Source organism: Nelusetta ayraudi, unplaced genomic scaffold (assembly GCF_046127955.1).
Source record: "Nelusetta ayraudi isolate G7.1 ecotype Tasmania unplaced genomic scaffold, CSIRO-AGI_Nayr_v1 ptg000022l, whole genome shotgun sequence".
Lineage (NCBI taxonomy): Eukaryota > Metazoa > Chordata > Actinopteri > Tetraodontiformes > Monacanthidae > Nelusetta > Nelusetta ayraudi.
The window spans coordinates 1,772,126-1,789,962 of NW_027466072.1; the positions used below are offsets into that span (position 1 = coordinate 1,772,126).

Below are 17,837 nucleotides of genomic sequence, written 5' to 3' on the forward strand. Positions count from 1 at the left end.
TGTCTTCAGTATGTATCTACAGTTTAGAAAGTAGTAAAGATAAAGAAGAAGCAGGTGTGTCCAAACTTTGGACTGGTAGTGTATTTTTTATTTTACTATGTTTGAATAGTACCATGATGCTGATGCTTTGGAATCGGCATCTGGATTGCCGAGATTCCAGGTGCAATTCTGGAGAATCTTTAGTCTGCGTATTTAGAGAGAAAAAAAAAAGTCCTTTAAATCCCTGGTCCAGTTTAGCATTTCCTTTTCGCTGTTTGAAAATGGCCTGTGCCATCTTTTGCAAGTCCACCACCTGACATTTTGAAGGCGATTGACGTAGTGATACCTCTGCATCAACATTTCTGCTCAGCTCCAGGGAAATGCAGTCTTTCAGGGCTGCCGTGCCCCTCATCCTGGTCTTTGTTTCCTTTCCTCTCAGGAGGGCAAACACTTTCTTTGCTGCTGCCTGATGTGGAAGCTACGGGCTGCATACCTAATGCACGCTGTCGTGTTTGTCTCCGCTGCCAGAGGCCACCTGTCAACAAAGTCAGTCATCAAGATGGCAAAAAAAACAACCTTATATGTATGTTTTACCATCAAGCTGTCATACGGAGGCATTAATGAATCAGTGCGAGATTAACCATGTGTTTATGTTAGACTCCAGCCCTGTTGCTCCTTCTGGGGATTTTAAAAGTGTCTCATAATGTAAGGAGATACCTCTGTTTCCTGTGCAATCTTGTTTCTTGTACAGTCAGAGCAGTCTGTGTTGTCACTGTGAATCAATGCAAAACCGGTGCTCTGCTTTGTGGGTACTCATGATGTTGTTTCGAAAAACAGCAACAAGAAAATTGTTGATGTCCAACACAGACAAATAAGCTTTCAGGCTGATTATGTAAGGATCAGTTCACTAATAGCCTAGTTCATCCAAAAAAAAAATGTTTTTCTTGAGAGTAAAAAAAAAATTGGTTTAAAATGTATGTCCATCATTCTCTTCCAGTGGAAATCAGGGAGCAGATAGCCTGCAGCCAGCTTGTTGTTGCCATGGCAACTCTGAACTCTTCCTCTCTTCTCCCTAAAACTGATGGAGTGGTGGAGAACTCGTTGGGATGAACAAAAGGAAAACAAATAAAAAGCATTAAGATTGGTGCGTGGAGGGGTGGAGACGAGACAAAAGAGGAGCAAAAGGGCAGCTTGAGGACAGAAACGATGGAGGAAAAGAAGGATGGAGGGAAATGTGATGGAAAGATCATGAATGAAGGATAATAAGAGTGTTTAGTGGCAGCTGTACCCGCTCACCCAGCACTTCCTCTGTCATTTTGGCAGTTTTCATGAATCACCAAAGTGGTGACAGCAGTAAAAATGTGTATGAAAAATGGGCTCAGAGGCAGAGAGATTTTATCTCCCAACGTGCTCGTTTTCTTGAAGACTGAGAAATATTTCTCTTTGCAATACGGTGAAAGGAGTAATGGAAGAAAAATGTCTGCGTTTTGATGGCAAATTGGCAGTTGTCATGATTATCAGTTGCTTCCCATTCTTGGTGAACCTGTGCAAAATAAACTGACTTCAAGCCCACAAGGCAGTTTTAGCTCGTGACGTGTTACTTTTGGGAGATATGTAGTTGCTGTTGCTGACTTACAAGGACACATATAAAAGTGGAGATTGATAGACTGCTTGTGAATTTGCCAATTTCTCCAATATTTTGGCTTTAGAAAGTTGTTTTTTTTAATTCATTCTGTGGTGGGAAACAAGAAGACGAGCCAGGCAAGGACATGTTTGCAAATGTTGCTGCCATTCATGCCATCAAGCAGCAGACAGACGGACTCATCCTCTTAACACACCTGAAATGCTTCTGTCTTCTAGAAAACTGGCTGGAGGCAAAGGCTTATCAAAGTGAAAGCAGCTATAATTGCCCACATTTGCATCATTCAATAGAATGCAGACAAATTTGATGCTGAGGAGGCATTTAAAGCTTCGCCTCATCGTAGCTTCTCAGCAGCACATCGGGATTCCGTCCAGGTGTCTGTTACCTGACAACTCTACGTCTTTACATCACTTCATCACACCACACCACATTCAAACATTGTCAAAACCTTCATAAAACAACAACCAAATAAAGGAATCTGTCAACGGATGAAACGACTGTGTGTGAAAGGAGTACGTTTGTCAAATTGTTTGAGTTTCTGTGTTGATATGAAAAATTTGCGCTTTTCTTTGAAGAGTGGGTGAGGACGTTACGTTATTATTTTTATATGTTACATTAGTTTTGTTGCAGAAGTTGCTAACATGATTTTTTAGTCCTTTACACAGATGCATTTCCATTCAGTTACAGTAAGGTCCCTTGATTTTTGCATCATGAAAAAAAGGAAAAATAAAAACACATGCAACCCTCTGCGGAAGGGGAGAGCGGTTTAACTTTACCTCCACCGCATCCTACTTCATTGTTGTTGACAGCCAATCACATTTTCAGACGGGACTGCATGCAGGCACCCCTTGGTGCAACACGCTGGGTCACATTGTTTTCATTCAGCGGGGCCCACCTACCCCTGCAGCACTGCCTCTGCACAACTCTGTAGGGTTTTGTCACAGCACCGGGTTTGTTGTGAACGCAGCCTAATTGCTTTATAAAACAATCGCAACAGGGTATAGCTGAGCGCTGAATGGTTGGATATTTAGACACCGTCCCCAACAATGAGCCCGCATCTGCCTCAGCAACCAGAGCAGGAAGGAAAGGCAGCGAAGACAAGATCATACTGAGACATTCTGATGAATGAATCATCATCATCATCCCACTGGTGAAGTCTGATGATAGTTGAAATACGCTCTATTATTTATGGCTGCCGGAGCAACACAAAGACTCCCAACCTCTGCATGGCAGTTCCATCGGAGAAGCAGCCGGTCAAAAACAAAGATGGGTTCTGAATATCTCTGCAGGCACATGTGAAAGTCATGTTGCTGCTGCTGTCAAGCTTTGTTAAAACTGACTCACAGTCCAGAAGGCTCTGCAGTCTAGAAGGAAAATGGAAATCTTACATTTATGAGTTAAAAGGTTAAAGGGTAGATTTGTTAGCAAAAATAGAAAGAATACACAGTGAATATACTACATTACATGCAGTAGATCGGGTTGTGAGAACTGGAATGAAGACAGAGGTAAACTGTGCCCAGGATTTTATGAAGAATCTTTTACATTTATATCTAATAACATAATAGACCGTCAATTAAAAAAAGGAATTGATTGTCTGGGTGGGAAATTAAATTTAGCCTGTCTGCCAAATATTGATTGAAAAACTTTCAAGATGAATATCTTTTGTGATTGGTTAAAGCAATACGCATGGAGAGAAACACTTGGACAGGTAGCATTGAACTGATGGAGACTACAAAGATTCCCAGACTCGTGCTGTCTTGGTCTCTTGGTGGATGGATGATGTACATTTGTCTTGGTTGTTTTTTTTTTTCAGGAAAATAAAAAAATGTGTGAGTTCTGTTTTATAGCTGCTTCCTATAACTCTGTCGCAATAGAAACAAGGATTGTTAGATTTCATCCTGACATCAAGACTTATCTGGTGTTTATGCAGCAATAAAATTGAACTTTTTGGAGACGCTGCTCAGTTGGATGGATTAAAAACTACACGCCACCCAAATGTTATTGCGATCGGATGGTATTTTATATATTGATAAAAATGCAAAATAACAACAAAAGTAAATCTCTTAAGAGGCAGCCAGATTATGGCTGTATGTCATATTTCCTCTTCACTTTCCTCTGTGGCACAAAGAGAAATAATTTATAAGAAAAATAAAGGGAGAAATACATAAAGGAGAAAATGTCCTGTTTAAAGATGAATGAGTCTGATTTCACAGTTGCATCTCCGCAGATATTATTATTATTATTATAATCATTATTATTATTATTATTATTATTATTATTATTATTATTATTTTTTTTTATCATTATAATTATTATTATTATGTTCCTCAGACTGACACGCTGTGTTCCACTGTTTCCCCTGCAGGTGAAGTCGAAGGTGGGGGTGGAGGGAAATTCCACGGCGTTGACCTCCTCCAACATTCCCCGTTCCCCTCAGTGGAGGACCCTTTGCCCCACCAGCCCCGCTCTTTGGAACCTATCACGGACACCTTCCACCAGAACCTGCCCTTGAGAAAGACCCACTCTGACCTCGAAACGACTTCACCTGCAGGTGTGTGGGACTATCAGGGCAAGATCTCTCAATGCATTGGCGGCCTGTCCTCACTTTCTTTCACTACATGCTGCAGATTCTGCATTGGACTGATGAAAAAAAATCCCTTTAGTCCGCTAGACTTTACTTTAGAAGATAATATACTTTAAGAGTACGTGTTAAGTAGGTTATGATAATCTACTTTTCTCCATGAAGGTGGGATTGCCAATCGCAGCTCTTTTGATCTCAGTGGATGCATTACGTCAAAACGTTTCATCTTTAAAATCTTGTTGTTGTTTTTTTTCTTGAAAATTTGTCACTGTTCATGCAAAAAAAAATTGATGACCTCTGTCTTCCACAGAGAACACTTTGGAACAGCGTCCCCTTGACAAAATCCATCAGGACAGTATGAATCATTCTGGACTTTTGTGCTCAAATACTGCTTCCTGGAATGGACCCAAGGGCTCTACCTTTTCACCTGCAGCATGGAATGAGCCTTATAACTACAACATGAACAAAGGCCCTGCAGTTCCACCCAAACAGCACAGCGTTATTGGCAATGCAGGGGGCACCCAAGAGGGTGTGATGTTGGTGAGCACAGGGCCACTCCCAAACCTGCATTCCAGATCATTGACGTCGTCAACAAATCTTTTGGGCAAAGAGACAAATAAACCAGGCTTTACTCTTGCTGCTGTGATGATGGGAAGGCGGAGTGAGACAGAAGGGGCTGCTGCAGATGGAGGGAAGGAAGGAGGGCGAGGACAAGCCGGGGATGCAGCAAGGGGACGGGAGAGGTCGGCGCGTTCCATAGCAGCGGCAAATGCCTTCAAGTTCAGAGAGCGCTCCCTTTCCACCCCGACAGACTCTGGCTCCTTCTGCTTCACAGAAGGCCAAGCAGATGGGGATATCTCGTCGACAGGGAATGGTAATGCTGTGGCATCAACAGACCACCAACAACCATATCACAACTTCCTGGGTGTGGGCGAGAACTATGCCCTCCTTTACCCAAGAGGGAGCTCAGAGGACAGTGCCAGTACTGCAGACACCATCTCTGTAGCAGCTTCAGACTACAGCACAGAGGGCCGCCTGCGCCTACGTTCACGCTCAATCTCACTTAAGAAGTCAAAGCGCAAGCCACCGCCACCCGTGAGAAGCGTCTCTCTCATGAAGAACCTCGGTGAAGCTGAGGGAAGGATCCACCATGAGGGTGGTCTCTACCGGGATGGCAGGCCCAAAAGCCTGCACATACCTAGAGACCACTATCCAGACTTTCAGCCTGATTTCCTGCTGCCAAACTCCTCTAAAATGAACGTTGGCGAGCAGGATATCGGCCAGAGGGGTTCTGATGGACCTCCAAGCCTTGAAGTCCAAGCTCCAGACAGGGAAGGAGAGACAGTACTGACCTTCCCAACTCATTGGCAATTGGGGGAGTGGAAGAATGATCCATACAGGTAGGCAATGAACCTAAAACGAGTATTTGGTGTGTAGCTTGAAATTGGTATTACTGGCCAGTAATTTGGTTTTACCTTTAGCAATCAATTCTTTCTTAATAGTTTTTCTCCCCTTCTTCCACAGGTCTTTATCGGGCTCCAGCACAGCAACAGGTACCACAGTGATTGAATGTATGAAAGTCAGAGGTAGCTCCGAGTCCCTGCTTGATTCTCCCTCCACCTCCCGGGCCACCTCACCCTCACAGCTCTCCATGGAGACTGACATCAAACCATCTTCACCCTTTAAACCTCTAGGACTCATGTCCCCATCAAGTGGCTATTCTAGTCAGTCGGAGACTCCCACCCCGACTGTTTCACTCGGTCAAACAGCAGGTCAAGGGACCATTGGAACATCAGGGACATCTGGGTGCAAGTTGCGCCCAAAGATCCCAGAAAGGAAATCATCACTACCATCTCCAAAGGACCCAGCCGCAAGGTCTCGACTATCATTCGAAATGCCTGGAAATGCTCATCTGGAGCTCTCATCGATCAAACCAAAGCAAAAGGCCAGTAGGCGGCATTCAGACACCTCAACAGCAGAGAAACCTGGAAAAATTAGTCCCAACTCTTCTCAAGCGTTGCCTGTGGTTACACAGAATGAACTCAAGACTATTCGCCTACGCTCTGTCTCCCGTGGTGACTTGGAAGACTGCCCTGATGGGGCGTCTGACACCATTGAGGAAGAGCAGCAGGGCCGAGACCTGAGCGAGGATCCTAGCCCACCCCCCACCCTACCAAAACCAAAACCACCAGTTGCTGTCAAACCTCCACTGCCTAAGCGTCCTATAAACCTTCTCTTCAAGTCCCCTTCCCCCTCCTCCACTTCCCCCTCAGCTCTCGACTCACCTCCTGCCTCACCCGTGGAGCGGCCTGTTCCATTAGGCAACATCTACAAAGTCATGAGAAAACCCAAACCTAAAAAACCTCCACCACAAGCACCACCAAGCACCTGTGCATTTATCGATCCTAACACAGCACTGCAAACTGCCTATGATCCGCCACTACTCCCCCACTCCCTGTTTGATCTCCCTCCTCTTCCAGACCCACAGCCTCTGCTGGAAGACCCATCAATGGAACCTGAGTTTGATGAAGACTCAGAAATCTGTCTGGGCCCTGGAGATGGAGGCTCTCTTCCTTCACCTTGCAGTAACCAAGAGGCTCATGAGCTCCAGGACAAGAGCAAGACTCTCCCCTCAAGACTGACAATCTCCTGTCTGGCAGAAGTGGCAGACAAAAAGAAACCCAAGGTCAAAATGAGATCTCTCATAAAATGTTTTATTTCACATATTATAATTTTAGTCATGTTTAGGAACTGTTTACTGACACTATTTTAAACTCATTTGCAGGTTCCTCCTCCAGTCCCCAAAAAGCCAAATGTTCTGCTTCTTCCCTCATCAGTACATTCCTCCACCAATGGCAACACAGACCGCCAGACACCTGAAGCTGATAGCCCTGTGGGCCTTCGATCTCCGCTTGCAGCATTCTCCCCCGAGGAGTTTCCCTGCGCTCCTACTGCTCCTGATATGCCAGAGGAGGATGAGCATTACCTGGGAACAGATGAAGAAAGTTCCAAAGAGTCATCACTCCAGTCATCTCTGCAGGATTCCTCTTTAACAGAGCTTGAAGGCAAAATGGCCAGCACAGGATTTGGAGCAGGTATGTTTTAGGAAATCAGAATTCAGAAATGATTTACTTGTCATAAACTTTTCAACCTTTTTTCAACTTTTGTAAAAGTATTTTCATGACTGAACATTATCTCAAGTGTGTTTTGGAAGAAGTGCTTTTAAAGCTACTTTTTTAAAATTGGGATTCATGCTTGCTGTATTTTGTGCAAAGTGTCTTATTGTGTCAAGGGTAATCTCAAAGGTTTTTTATGCAAATTAGACTAATTGCCTGAAATGGATCAAATCAAAGCACGGTTGATTCCACCTGTTTAGAAGAGACATTTTTCATCCATTTGGAGTCACTCTGAATTTTTAAAATGAGGGCAGCACTATTGAAAAGCAGACAAATGCTAATCAGTGTAGGACTCCCGAACCTATGTCAATAACTGTGTACAGTACATAACATTTAAAATGTGTCTATCTTCCTCAGATGACATGGCAGCTAGTGAAAGGACAGTACTTCACATCGCTGAGGAAACAGATGACGATGTGTTGGCCAGCACACCTGCAACACACACCACAGAAGACCTATTCACTATCATTCACCGGTAAGATCACATGGACACACATTCATATATTTTAATCCAAATTTAAGATGATGTCATCCAAGACAGAAAATGAAGTACAATTTCAGCTATGGGGAATGTTTTTGCATTTGAGAGATTAAACAATTTACAATAGCAAGTCAGGTCTGTTTTATATTGTGCATCTAATCTGAACAGAGATTGCTTCATGAAAACATGTAAATGTCTTATACTTAGAAACACTGGATGCTCTTCAAAAAGCAGCTGTTTTCTTTTCAGAATCTCGCTCACTCTGTGACACACACACACACACACACACACACACACACACACACACACACACACACACACACACACACGTGAGAAAGCTAGTATCTAAGCAACACGTGTTTCCAGTCTTACCTTGCACGATGCCAAAAAAAGCTTGAAAGGAAAAGAAAAAGCAGGGAGGGCAATAAATGAAAGACATTTTCATCTTCTACAATAAAGACCGGAGTCCCCTCTGTTCTTGCATATGTGTCAGATTATTTTATGCTCGAGAGAGAAAGACGTCAGTAAGTTTTGGAGTAAATATGGAGTGTGTCAACACAGCGCAAATGTGGGAATTTCAGTTTGTCTCTTTGCACTAAATAGCTACAACAGTGAAACACTGTGTGGTGAAATTAATAATGTTAAAAATCTCACTTTGTAATATTTACCAGAAACAGAAAATCTTGAATGATGTAGTTTCCACTTTACACAAATCATTAGTAAAGAAAAACAAATGTTACCAGCATCAGAATTATGACAGCGTCAACTTTCCCGCTGGCAATTAAAATATTATTGGAGTGAGCCGAAATAATGTTATGCAACCTAGTTAGCATGGTAGCGTCACCTTTTAATATGTTTTGACATGGCCAAAGAATTCAACAATGTTCACAAAAAGTTTGCTTTAATGATTATCCATCATATACATCTGTACCTTTAGCCTCTGTACCTCCCACCTCTTTATCCAAAAGGGAAGCGTAGACCATCTTAAATGTTATAGCAGCACAGCAGCTGTAAGACTCAGATTTCAGCTCACTTCCGTTTAATAGCAAGAGACTGGAGAGTTGAAACCAGCTGCCATGCAACTTACCAATACTTCTGTATTTTCTATAAAACTTTGTTTGTTTGTTGCCAGGTCCAAGCGGAAGGTTCTGGGTCGCAAGGAGCCATCAGATTCCTTCAGCTGCCGGCAGACCCTGATGTCCCCAGTGAAGCATAGCACCAGTGGAAGTGATCTTCGAAATCTGACTCTGGGCAGCAGTCAAAGGTCAAGCTCCCGTAACGAGAACTTCATGGCCCTGCTTCAGAAGAAAGGCAGTAAGTCTTCCACCGGGGGAACCAGAGTCTCTGCCATGGAGCTTCTCAAAAGCACAAATCCTCTGGCAAGACGGGTCACAGAGTTTTCAGCAGCCACTCAATCGACCACAGGCGAAGGAGGAGACACAGCATCGAGCAAACCCAATGATCAATGAACAAAGGCAAAGTTAACCAGGTCCTTCTGAGGAGAACAAAGATGCCAACTGATTCTACAATGTGTCGCCCATTGCAGAGAAGGCTTTTTGACCAATGCTCAACCATATTGTTCCAACTACTGACTGGCCATTGCTACGGTCCAACTTTGTGCTTTGGACAGAATGGTCCTCCCATTATTGAAGATCTATTCTTCTCGTCCAAATCAAAAAGAAAGTGGAATTTTTTCCCCCCTCACTGTTCTCCAAGAAAGGTGGTAGATCCCAGGCTCTTCTTCTTCTTTTTGGTAAATGGTCAGTGCAGCTGCTGGACAAATGGTTGGAGTAAGCACTTAAATGATGTTTTGGAATATACAGGCAATCCTTGATGACAGAAGGATGAAGAAAACAGGAGTCCTTCAATATGACAACGGTAATGTCATAAACCAGCTACACTGAACCACAGTGATGCGATGGAGGGTCAACAAATAGTCACATTTAAAAAAAAAAAAAATGATAACGAGAAACTCAGCACAATTCTTCGATGATTCTGCCAAAACCCTTCATCCAGTACCGGTCCAGCACCAGATCCTGTAGATCTGCGTGAATTGAAGGGCAAATTAAAAATTGGCGTGACGATGTGCCAGAGTTTTGGATTGGGTCCTCTTTTTATGGTAATTGCAATACCATGGCAGACCCCAAACAACAACAACAACAACAACAACAACAACAACAACAAGTATGTTTGCATCCCGCTCATTTGCTGATTTTGAAGTTCAAAGAGAGACCACAGTGGAGCTTCATGAAAAAAGACGATGAGCCACGAGCGCGTCACAGATTTGGCTGTTTATACCAAGAACGGAACCTTCACAAAGCATTCCACTCAAGCGTTGGAAAATAGAGGACATCTTGGAACGTGAGCACTTTTTTTTTTTTCTTCTTGGATGTCGTTTACATGACGCAGGTTTTGTGTCACTTATTTTTTTTTTTGGTGACACTCGGTTCTAATTTTTAGTCATTATTTAGAGTTCTCTCCCCCCACATATTTTTGCATATGCTAGAAGGCCATATACTGTACATGTTTATTGGATTGTACCATATGTATCATATACAAAGATATATGTAACACATCCGTCAGTCTCATTTGTGGACAGAAAGACTTAAAAATAAAACAAAAAAAAAAACACTGCAGAATGCAGCTGACGCACCTACAAACAACAAAACACAGTCACGCATTCATGGATGGTGGAGTGAGTCCGTGGAAGACAAACGGAGCGGACGCCAGTGTGCATGTGTTGATGCGGCGTGTGCTGATGAAATCTTGCCTGTGGAGTTTCTGTACAGAAAGCATGAAGCAGGCCTGGTTATTAAACAGGGTTTCTAATCATATTGGTCTCTGGTTGAAGGATCATAGAGGACGGTTAAATAAAACAAAACAGACCAGAGGGGACCTAACGTGCGTGTGTGTGCGTGTGTGTGCGCGTGTGTGTGTGTGTGTGTGTGTGTGTAAAAGAAGTGCCAAGAACAAAAGTGGAGAGAAGAATGAAAGAGTGCTTGCACACGTGTTTCTGTGTATTTTTCGTGTTCCCAGAGTGTCAGTGCGTGTGCAAGTGCACGTGTGACCCTACACCCCCCCCCCCCCCCGCCCTGCCTCCCCTTAGAATGGGACTAGACAGATTGATGAAGCCTCCAGAACACACTCCATGGCACCAGTTACAGAAAAATCAGCTTGACTGGGAGAGTCCATCAGTCAGGCTTGATGTCACCGCGGTTTCTGGCTGACAATCTGGACGGCGCCGACGTGCCGTCAGCGGTGTTACGGGACGGGACAGTCTGTTCTTACTTCCTCCACATATGTTTGTGAAGGAAGTCTCCAAGGGGAGGTGAAGGTCTGCGCCTCGCTTCTCCCTCCCATTCATTCTCCTCCTCCTCCTCCTCCTCCCACTTTGGGCGCCACCGGAGCTCGCAGCTCCATCTGTCTGCGCACACGTCTCTGTCTACTCACTCCTCTCCTCCGACACATGGTAGCACACTCTTTTCATATCTCTCTCTCTCTCTCTCTCTCTCGCTCTCTCTCCCTCTTTCTCTCTCTCTCTCTTTCTTTCTCTCTCTCTCTCGCTCTCTCTGTCCCCCCCTCTCTCGCTCTCTCTGTCTCTCTCGCTCTCTCTCTCTCCCTCTTTCTCTCTCTCTCTCTCTCTCTCTCTGTCTCTCTCTCTCTCTCTCTCTCTGTCTCTCTCTCTCTCTCTGTCCCCCTCTCTCTCGCTCTCTCTGTCCCTCTCTCTCTCTCTCTCTCTCTCTCTCTCTCTCTCTCTCGCTCTGTCTCTCTCTCCCTCTATCTAAACGCGTAGCATCCTCGGTTTTCTCTCCTACCGCCGCCCTTCTCCTCCCTCCCCCTCCACCCCCTCCCTGAATTGCAGCCGCCGCTCTTTGGATCCCTAACTTGTTCCTTTTCTTTCACCTCTCTGCATCCACTCTATGCATCTGATCTCGGCGACACAACACCGTATGAATGTCAATGAATGACTGTTAAGGAGAAAAAAAGCCGCTGCGCTTAATGTGAGTGCGCTAAAAGCATCTTTCTAGCAATGCTTCGTTTGCCTTTTTTTTTTTTTTTTTTTTTTGAGTTTCTATGGGTTTTAACCGTTTCTTTATCCCCTCTTGAGAAAAAGCATGGATGAATAAATGAATGGGGTCTGTGCACAAGCTTGAGAGCCGGCTGCGTTTTGAACAAGTGTTCTGAGACTGAAAACTGACTTCCAGCTGTTGCGTGGGCGGGCTGGCTTAACCTTTTTGCATGGACGGACGGACGGACGGACGGACGGACCGTGCGTTGAGGGGAAGCAGCGTTGCTCATCTTGAGAGACTCCCAGCTTGTGAACTGTCCTTCGGTGCTATTAGGTCTGTGCTCCCCCCCTGGTGGACGGAAATGGAAGAGCCACCCGTTAACGTCTGAAAGGAGCAGGAGAAATACAAACACATCCTTCTTCTTCGTAACAGTCCTTCAGGTTTGCCATCATCCTGACAAAAAAGAAGATTTTGCAAATGCATAAATTATCACCATTTATGAAAACTAGTCAAGTGATGCTTGTTTAAATATTTAGTGAATGAAAAAAGATAAACCTATAAAACTGTGTTTGTTTGCCTTGTATACTGAATTATGGGTTGTCGCTGCAGCGCCCGCTGTATTAGTTCTTTCATTTGTTTTTATTACTTTTTATAAAATTTCATCTGACTTTGCTATACAAACACAACCCTCAACAAAAGTATTTAGATTCTAAAGGTATAACTACATATAGTTGAACCTATAATGTCCTGTATAATTTATACCACTACACATAATGTTGAACAAGCCTGAAGGTTGACGATGTTTGCCTCAAGTGAAAGGTTTGAGAGCATTTGGTACTCAAGCAAATATTTGCCCAAATCTGCATTCATGCCTTCGTAAAGTGGAGGAAATATACGTTCTGTATGTTTTGTTTTTGTTTTTTGTTTTTTAATTATTTGAAGTAAATCCAAAGATATTGTTCTCGTAACAAAGGAGATAATTGTAAAGGGAGAAGGTGAATGGAAGGTGAGCAAGCATCATTCCAGGTTAGGTACTTTGTGTGAACAATTCATGATTTGTAGCAACATGCATCTAAAATTAGGATGTAATGGATTGCTAATATAAATCTGACAATTTATGCTTATAAACTGCATGGAAACACAAAGTTGTAAACTGATTGCAGATATTCTCACAGAGACGTACCACCCTATAGTCTCTAGTGGAAACAGGGAGAAAAGTAAACTAAGGGACATATACGTACATTGAAAAACACCAAGGGTAAATTGGTATTTTTTTCCTCCAGGTTTTCTTAGCAGTAGAATTAATCCCAGCAGGCGAGCTCATTAGTAAAGGAATGAGCCAAACAGCCCACTTGAGGTTGGAATTCTCTGGAATATATTTCTTTATAAGGCATGAAAACCTTACCTCAAAGTCCCCTCTGCTTCTAAAAATGTTATTTTAGCCTCACCACTAACCTTTCAGACACATTGACAACATTTTTTTGCGGATTTTTCTCCAAAGGGGATAGAGGGAGTCTCAGAGGTCTGGTGACTAATCTTCAAGAAGAGATTAGGAGTTGCTTTTGCCCTTCTCCTCCTCTCTTCTCTCTCTTGGCTGTTGAGTGTGACTCTCACTTTGATTATTCCACACATTTTAATAAGAAGGGCCAGTTTGAAATGAAGCCACGGAGAAGATGGGTGATGGCTGCAGATTTGGGTCAAAGAGCGTCTTGAATGTTGTGACGGTATGCCGTCGAGGCTGGGGTTTGTAAAGTTCCGCATTATAGGGGAAGTTCAGAATGTGAGGTCAGTGGTCGACCCACCCTTCTGCCACAGCGAAACAAAATGAAGCCCCTTAAAAATCTAACGTTAGCGGCAGTTCAGGGGCTGTACAGGGGGCCTTTAAAAGAGGTGTTAATTAGGGTCACACAAAGAGAGCTATTGGAATTGTTCTATTTTTGTTATATCCCTGTGGAGAAAAGACATTTAAAGGAATATTCCATATATTTACTGAATTATCTCTTTTCCTCGGCCCCATCCAACGGTGTGAAGAGTACAGCTGCTAAAGGGAGTTATATTAGAAAGCTTTCCTCTGCAGCTATGTGATGCCAATGTGATAAAATGATGATATCATTATAAATAAATTATTTTTATTGCTTAACAAACAATGGAATATTTTGTTTGTGTGTCAAGGCTGCTGCGTAAATTTTCGTTTTCCCAAGAGAAGCAAATGCATTTGTCTGAATGAAGCTCAACATGCAGAGAAGCTTCGTGGATAAAATAATTATCATAATTTGTTTTTATTTAGTTATGGAACAGTGTCTCTAAGTTACATTATTACAACTTTTTGAATTTAATTATTTAACATCTGAACATCCTTTCCTTTCAATCACTTCAATCACTTCCGGGATTCATCGTGAAAACAAAATCCTTGAATTGCCTGCACAATCTGCTGCATGCTGCCTGAATGCACCACTTGGATGCAGTCTTGGAGCAGTCACAGTCACAGAGGAAGTCTCATCATCCTTTGCGATCGATGTGTTTACCTTAAGATTTAGTTAGAACAACTTTTGTGTCAAAATGTTGGAATTTTCCTTTAATGCGCGACTCTCTCTTCAGTCAACGAAGACATTTTCTGCCAGGTGTCTTGTGTTCGAGCGCTGTAATAGCATTTTCTCCTTCCTACATACAACATCTGAGTCTGGGTGGGCGTGTATAATGAAAAGTATTTATTTTTCTTTCTTTCTTTCTTTCTTTCTTTTTTTTTTTTTTTTAACTCCAGAGCCCCCTGGTGGGTATTTGTAGTAACTGCATCGACAAAAAAAAACAAAAAAACAAGGGTTTGTAGATCGTTGACGTTCATGATGTCTTCGTGAATGATAGACGTTGCTATTTCTTTTTCAAGACAAGGGTTCCTTTTTCTCTCTCTCTCTCTCTCTCTCTAGATGGTCTTACCTGAACATGTTTCGATGGAGCTTCTGCCGTCTTCGGAAGTGTCACACGCCATCGTTTTATCAGCTGGTGTTATGGACACTTCCGAAGAAGAAGGCGGAAGCTCCGCTGAAACATGTAAAGGTCTAGAGAGAGAGAGAGAGAGAGAGAGAGAGAGAGAGAGAGAGAACAACAACTTTGTATTAAAAAAAGAAAAAAAAATAGCGACGTCTAACTCAGGTTTGTTTTCCATCTTTGACGACTGTGGAGAACAGTAGTGAGAGCTCTCACCTGGTAACCCCTGCTAACAGCCACCTGCACAATTCCATTCTCTGATTGTCTTCCTCCCATTAGCTCAGCTGTGCCTTCCAGAAACAATGGTAGCCATTAGGCCGCCGCAGAGGTTGTTTTCATTAACTTGTTGGAGGGCGAGGGGCCATCAGTGAGATGCCATTGTCCTTTCCAACTTCATAAGGGGATAATTAATTTTTCAGCATGTAATTTCAGAAGCAAGCAAAAAAAAAATAGAGAAAGAGAGTCAAGTCAAATCTCCGTGTCTCTTTATGATCATGTCGTTTTCCCCTAGACACCACATGACACCCTTGACAAAGTAGCTCATATATTTAATGTTGAAGGTTATATACATATCCTCCCTTAAATTTTAAATTATTTTTTTTTACTGCTGTCACTGCTTAAGTCTGCACTCATGGTTGTACTGGAGTCTCTCCCTGTTGCCTTGGGGTGACGGTGTGTTGCATCCTGAGCAAGTGGCCAGTTCACTGCAGGGCCACACAGAGATAAACAACCATCTCAAAACCAAGCAAACAATCATCCATAATCTCATTTGGCCTAATGTGAGTGTGGTTGTGTCGCTGTGTGAGGAAGCCAGAGTACCCGCCCAGACGAACCCACACGGGCACAGGGGGAACCGCTGCATAGCATGGTTCAAATGATCATTTTAAAGTGAAGTCTTCACAGGTGAACAACTGCTGGAGGCACTTGCAGGAATTCTGAAGTGGAATTCTAAACGGATCTTGATCGAATGCATGTTCTTTTTCAAAGCGGCCTTGCAGGATTGATTTCATCTTTCATGTGGAACCTTGTTTATGATAACATCACATTTTTGATGCATATTTAGAGGCATGCAATTTACATAATGTAGTGTGAAGAGATTTTAATCTGTTTACTTAGAGTAAGGAGTAGAGGTCATGAACCCTGGGCACCCCGTGTGTGTAGGATCATGCAACGTTACATTACATTAACGGCTCCGAAGCAAATCCGCACACAATCTGCACACACACACACACACACACACACACACACACACACACACACACACACAAAGGAAGGCTCTGTGATCAGGGCCAAACTCCACACTTTCCTGTTTCTGACAACAGAATAGGCGCCTTGTTATCTATTGTGTCACACACACACACACACACACACACACACACACACACAGAGCGGTTGAGAGAGAGAGAGAGAGAGAGAGAGAGAGAGAGAGAGAGAGAGAGAGAGAGAGAGAGAGAGAGAGAGAGAGAGAGAGAGCTACAGGAAAAACCAACAGCAATTTGTATCAACTCAGCGGCAAAGAGAAGTGACAAAAAGCAAATCTTTGTTGATGTTTTTGAAGATAACTTGTTTCACTTTTATTAAAACATTAAAAGGAAAAAGCAAAAAGATGTAAAAGTAAAATTTAAAAAATGAAATGAGAGATTAAACTGCAGCAACAACAGGGGGAGGGAAGAGATGCAAAAAGGAGTAAGAAAGTGGAACCAAAAGGGTGGTTGGAGTTTGTGTGTGTGTGTGTGTGTGTGTGTGTGTGGGGGGGGGGGTGACGGTGGTGATTCCTCTGCAGTCATGTGTGCAGAGGAGGGAGGGTGAGAGAGAGAGAGAGGGAGGAGGGAGGAGTGCAGGACAGAGGAGGTCGCAAATACGAGAGAGAGAGAGAGAGAGAGAGGAGGGCATAGAGAGAGAGAGAGACAGAGAGAGAGAGAGAGGAGGGCATAGAGAGAGAGAGAGACAGAGAGAGAGAGAGAGGAGGGAATAGAGAGAGAGGAGGGACGCAGCAGAGTGAGTCGCAGGAGACTGGAGAGTGAAACAACACTTGGAGTACCTGTGAGCAGAGGCCACGCACCTCATACACACACACACACACACACACACACACACACTGATGCTCCTTCTGGATGGAACGGCTCAGTCACCTCCAGCTGTGCACGTAGATGAGCGGCCTGTTGGAGCAGACATGCACTTCTGCTACGTGGTAGGTGGCCAACATACACGCACGTGTTTGTGTCTTTGTGTGTGTTTTTTGTCTGTTTTTGTTCCGTGTTATACGTTGCTGTGCAACGTATAACACCCCCCCACCACCACCACCACTCCCCCCAAAGTTCAGTTTCTCTTATTGCTTGTAGAATTTTGCTGACATGCAGCTATTTTGGACTGCAGCTGTTCCCCTTTTGCTACTAGAAAAGGGAATTTTCTGGGAAATGCAGCCAAGGTTTAGTTATTTTAGTTTTGTTTTGGAGAACATTGTTCACTCGGCTGATGTCTGCTTCTGTTCTGATTCGTCGTCACTCCGGTCTCAACAAACAGGTAGATGTGCAAGGATGTTCTGAGTCAAAGTGCTCTGATGAAGCATGTTTATCCAACACATGGAGACTTTAATCTGTTTTCACTGCACTTTTGCCGCGATTCTAAGCCGCCATAAATAATTCTGTCAGTGTTGAAATCGCGACGATTACGAAGATTAAACAGTTTCTGCAAGGTCTTTACAAACTTTGTAAACTCCGTTGCCAGGAAGACAAAATATCCCTGTTCCTGGCAAACTGTCTGTCCGCCAACAGGTGTAAAACATGTGTGCACTCCCTGCATTTTGTTTTATTTGTAGATATTGTACCTGGTGGTGACATCGTACAGGACAATGATTGCTGCTATACACCATTTAGACACACCCAGTACCCTGGGAGGGAATTTAATTTACAGCAGAAAGTTTTCCTATATCATCCCAACTCTGTTATTACAACTCAGGGAGGTCGGCAATTATCCCTATCGA

General features: G+C 43.4%; 2 protein-coding genes across 5 annotated transcripts in view; both read left to right on the top strand.

Annotated features, from left to right (window-relative positions):
- Positions 1-12,437, top strand: part of nhsl2 (NHS-like 2) — a 110,895-nt gene extending 98,458 nt beyond the window's left edge. For all 3 annotated transcript variants that reach the window (XM_076028031.1, XM_076028032.1, XM_076028033.1), the window contains exons 5-10: positions 3,987-4,172; positions 4,513-5,602; positions 5,727-6,888; positions 6,988-7,297; positions 7,736-7,853; positions 8,992-12,437. In XM_076028031.1, coding sequence (XP_075884146.1) covers positions 3,987-4,172; positions 4,513-5,602; positions 5,727-6,888; positions 6,988-7,297; positions 7,736-7,853; positions 8,992-9,328 — 3,203 coding nt within the window. In that variant the 3' untranslated portion in view covers positions 9,329-12,437. The remainder of the gene's footprint in view (positions 1-3,986; positions 4,173-4,512; positions 5,603-5,726; positions 6,889-6,987; positions 7,298-7,735; positions 7,854-8,991) is intronic.
- A 4,371-nt stretch (positions 12,438-16,808) lies between these two features.
- arhgap36 (Rho GTPase activating protein 36) overlaps positions 16,809-17,837 on the top strand; it is a 45,032-nt gene continuing 44,003 nt past the window's right edge. Inside the window, exon 1 of one of the 2 annotated variants that reach the window (XM_076028038.1) lies at positions 16,809-17,045. In XM_076028038.1, the coding sequence (XP_075884153.1) occupies positions 16,956-17,045 (90 nt within the window). In that variant the 5' untranslated portion in view covers positions 16,809-16,955. Of the gene's footprint in view, positions 17,046-17,256; positions 17,378-17,837 lie in introns of those variants that run through there. The other variant, XM_076028039.1, reaches the window with a different exon arrangement.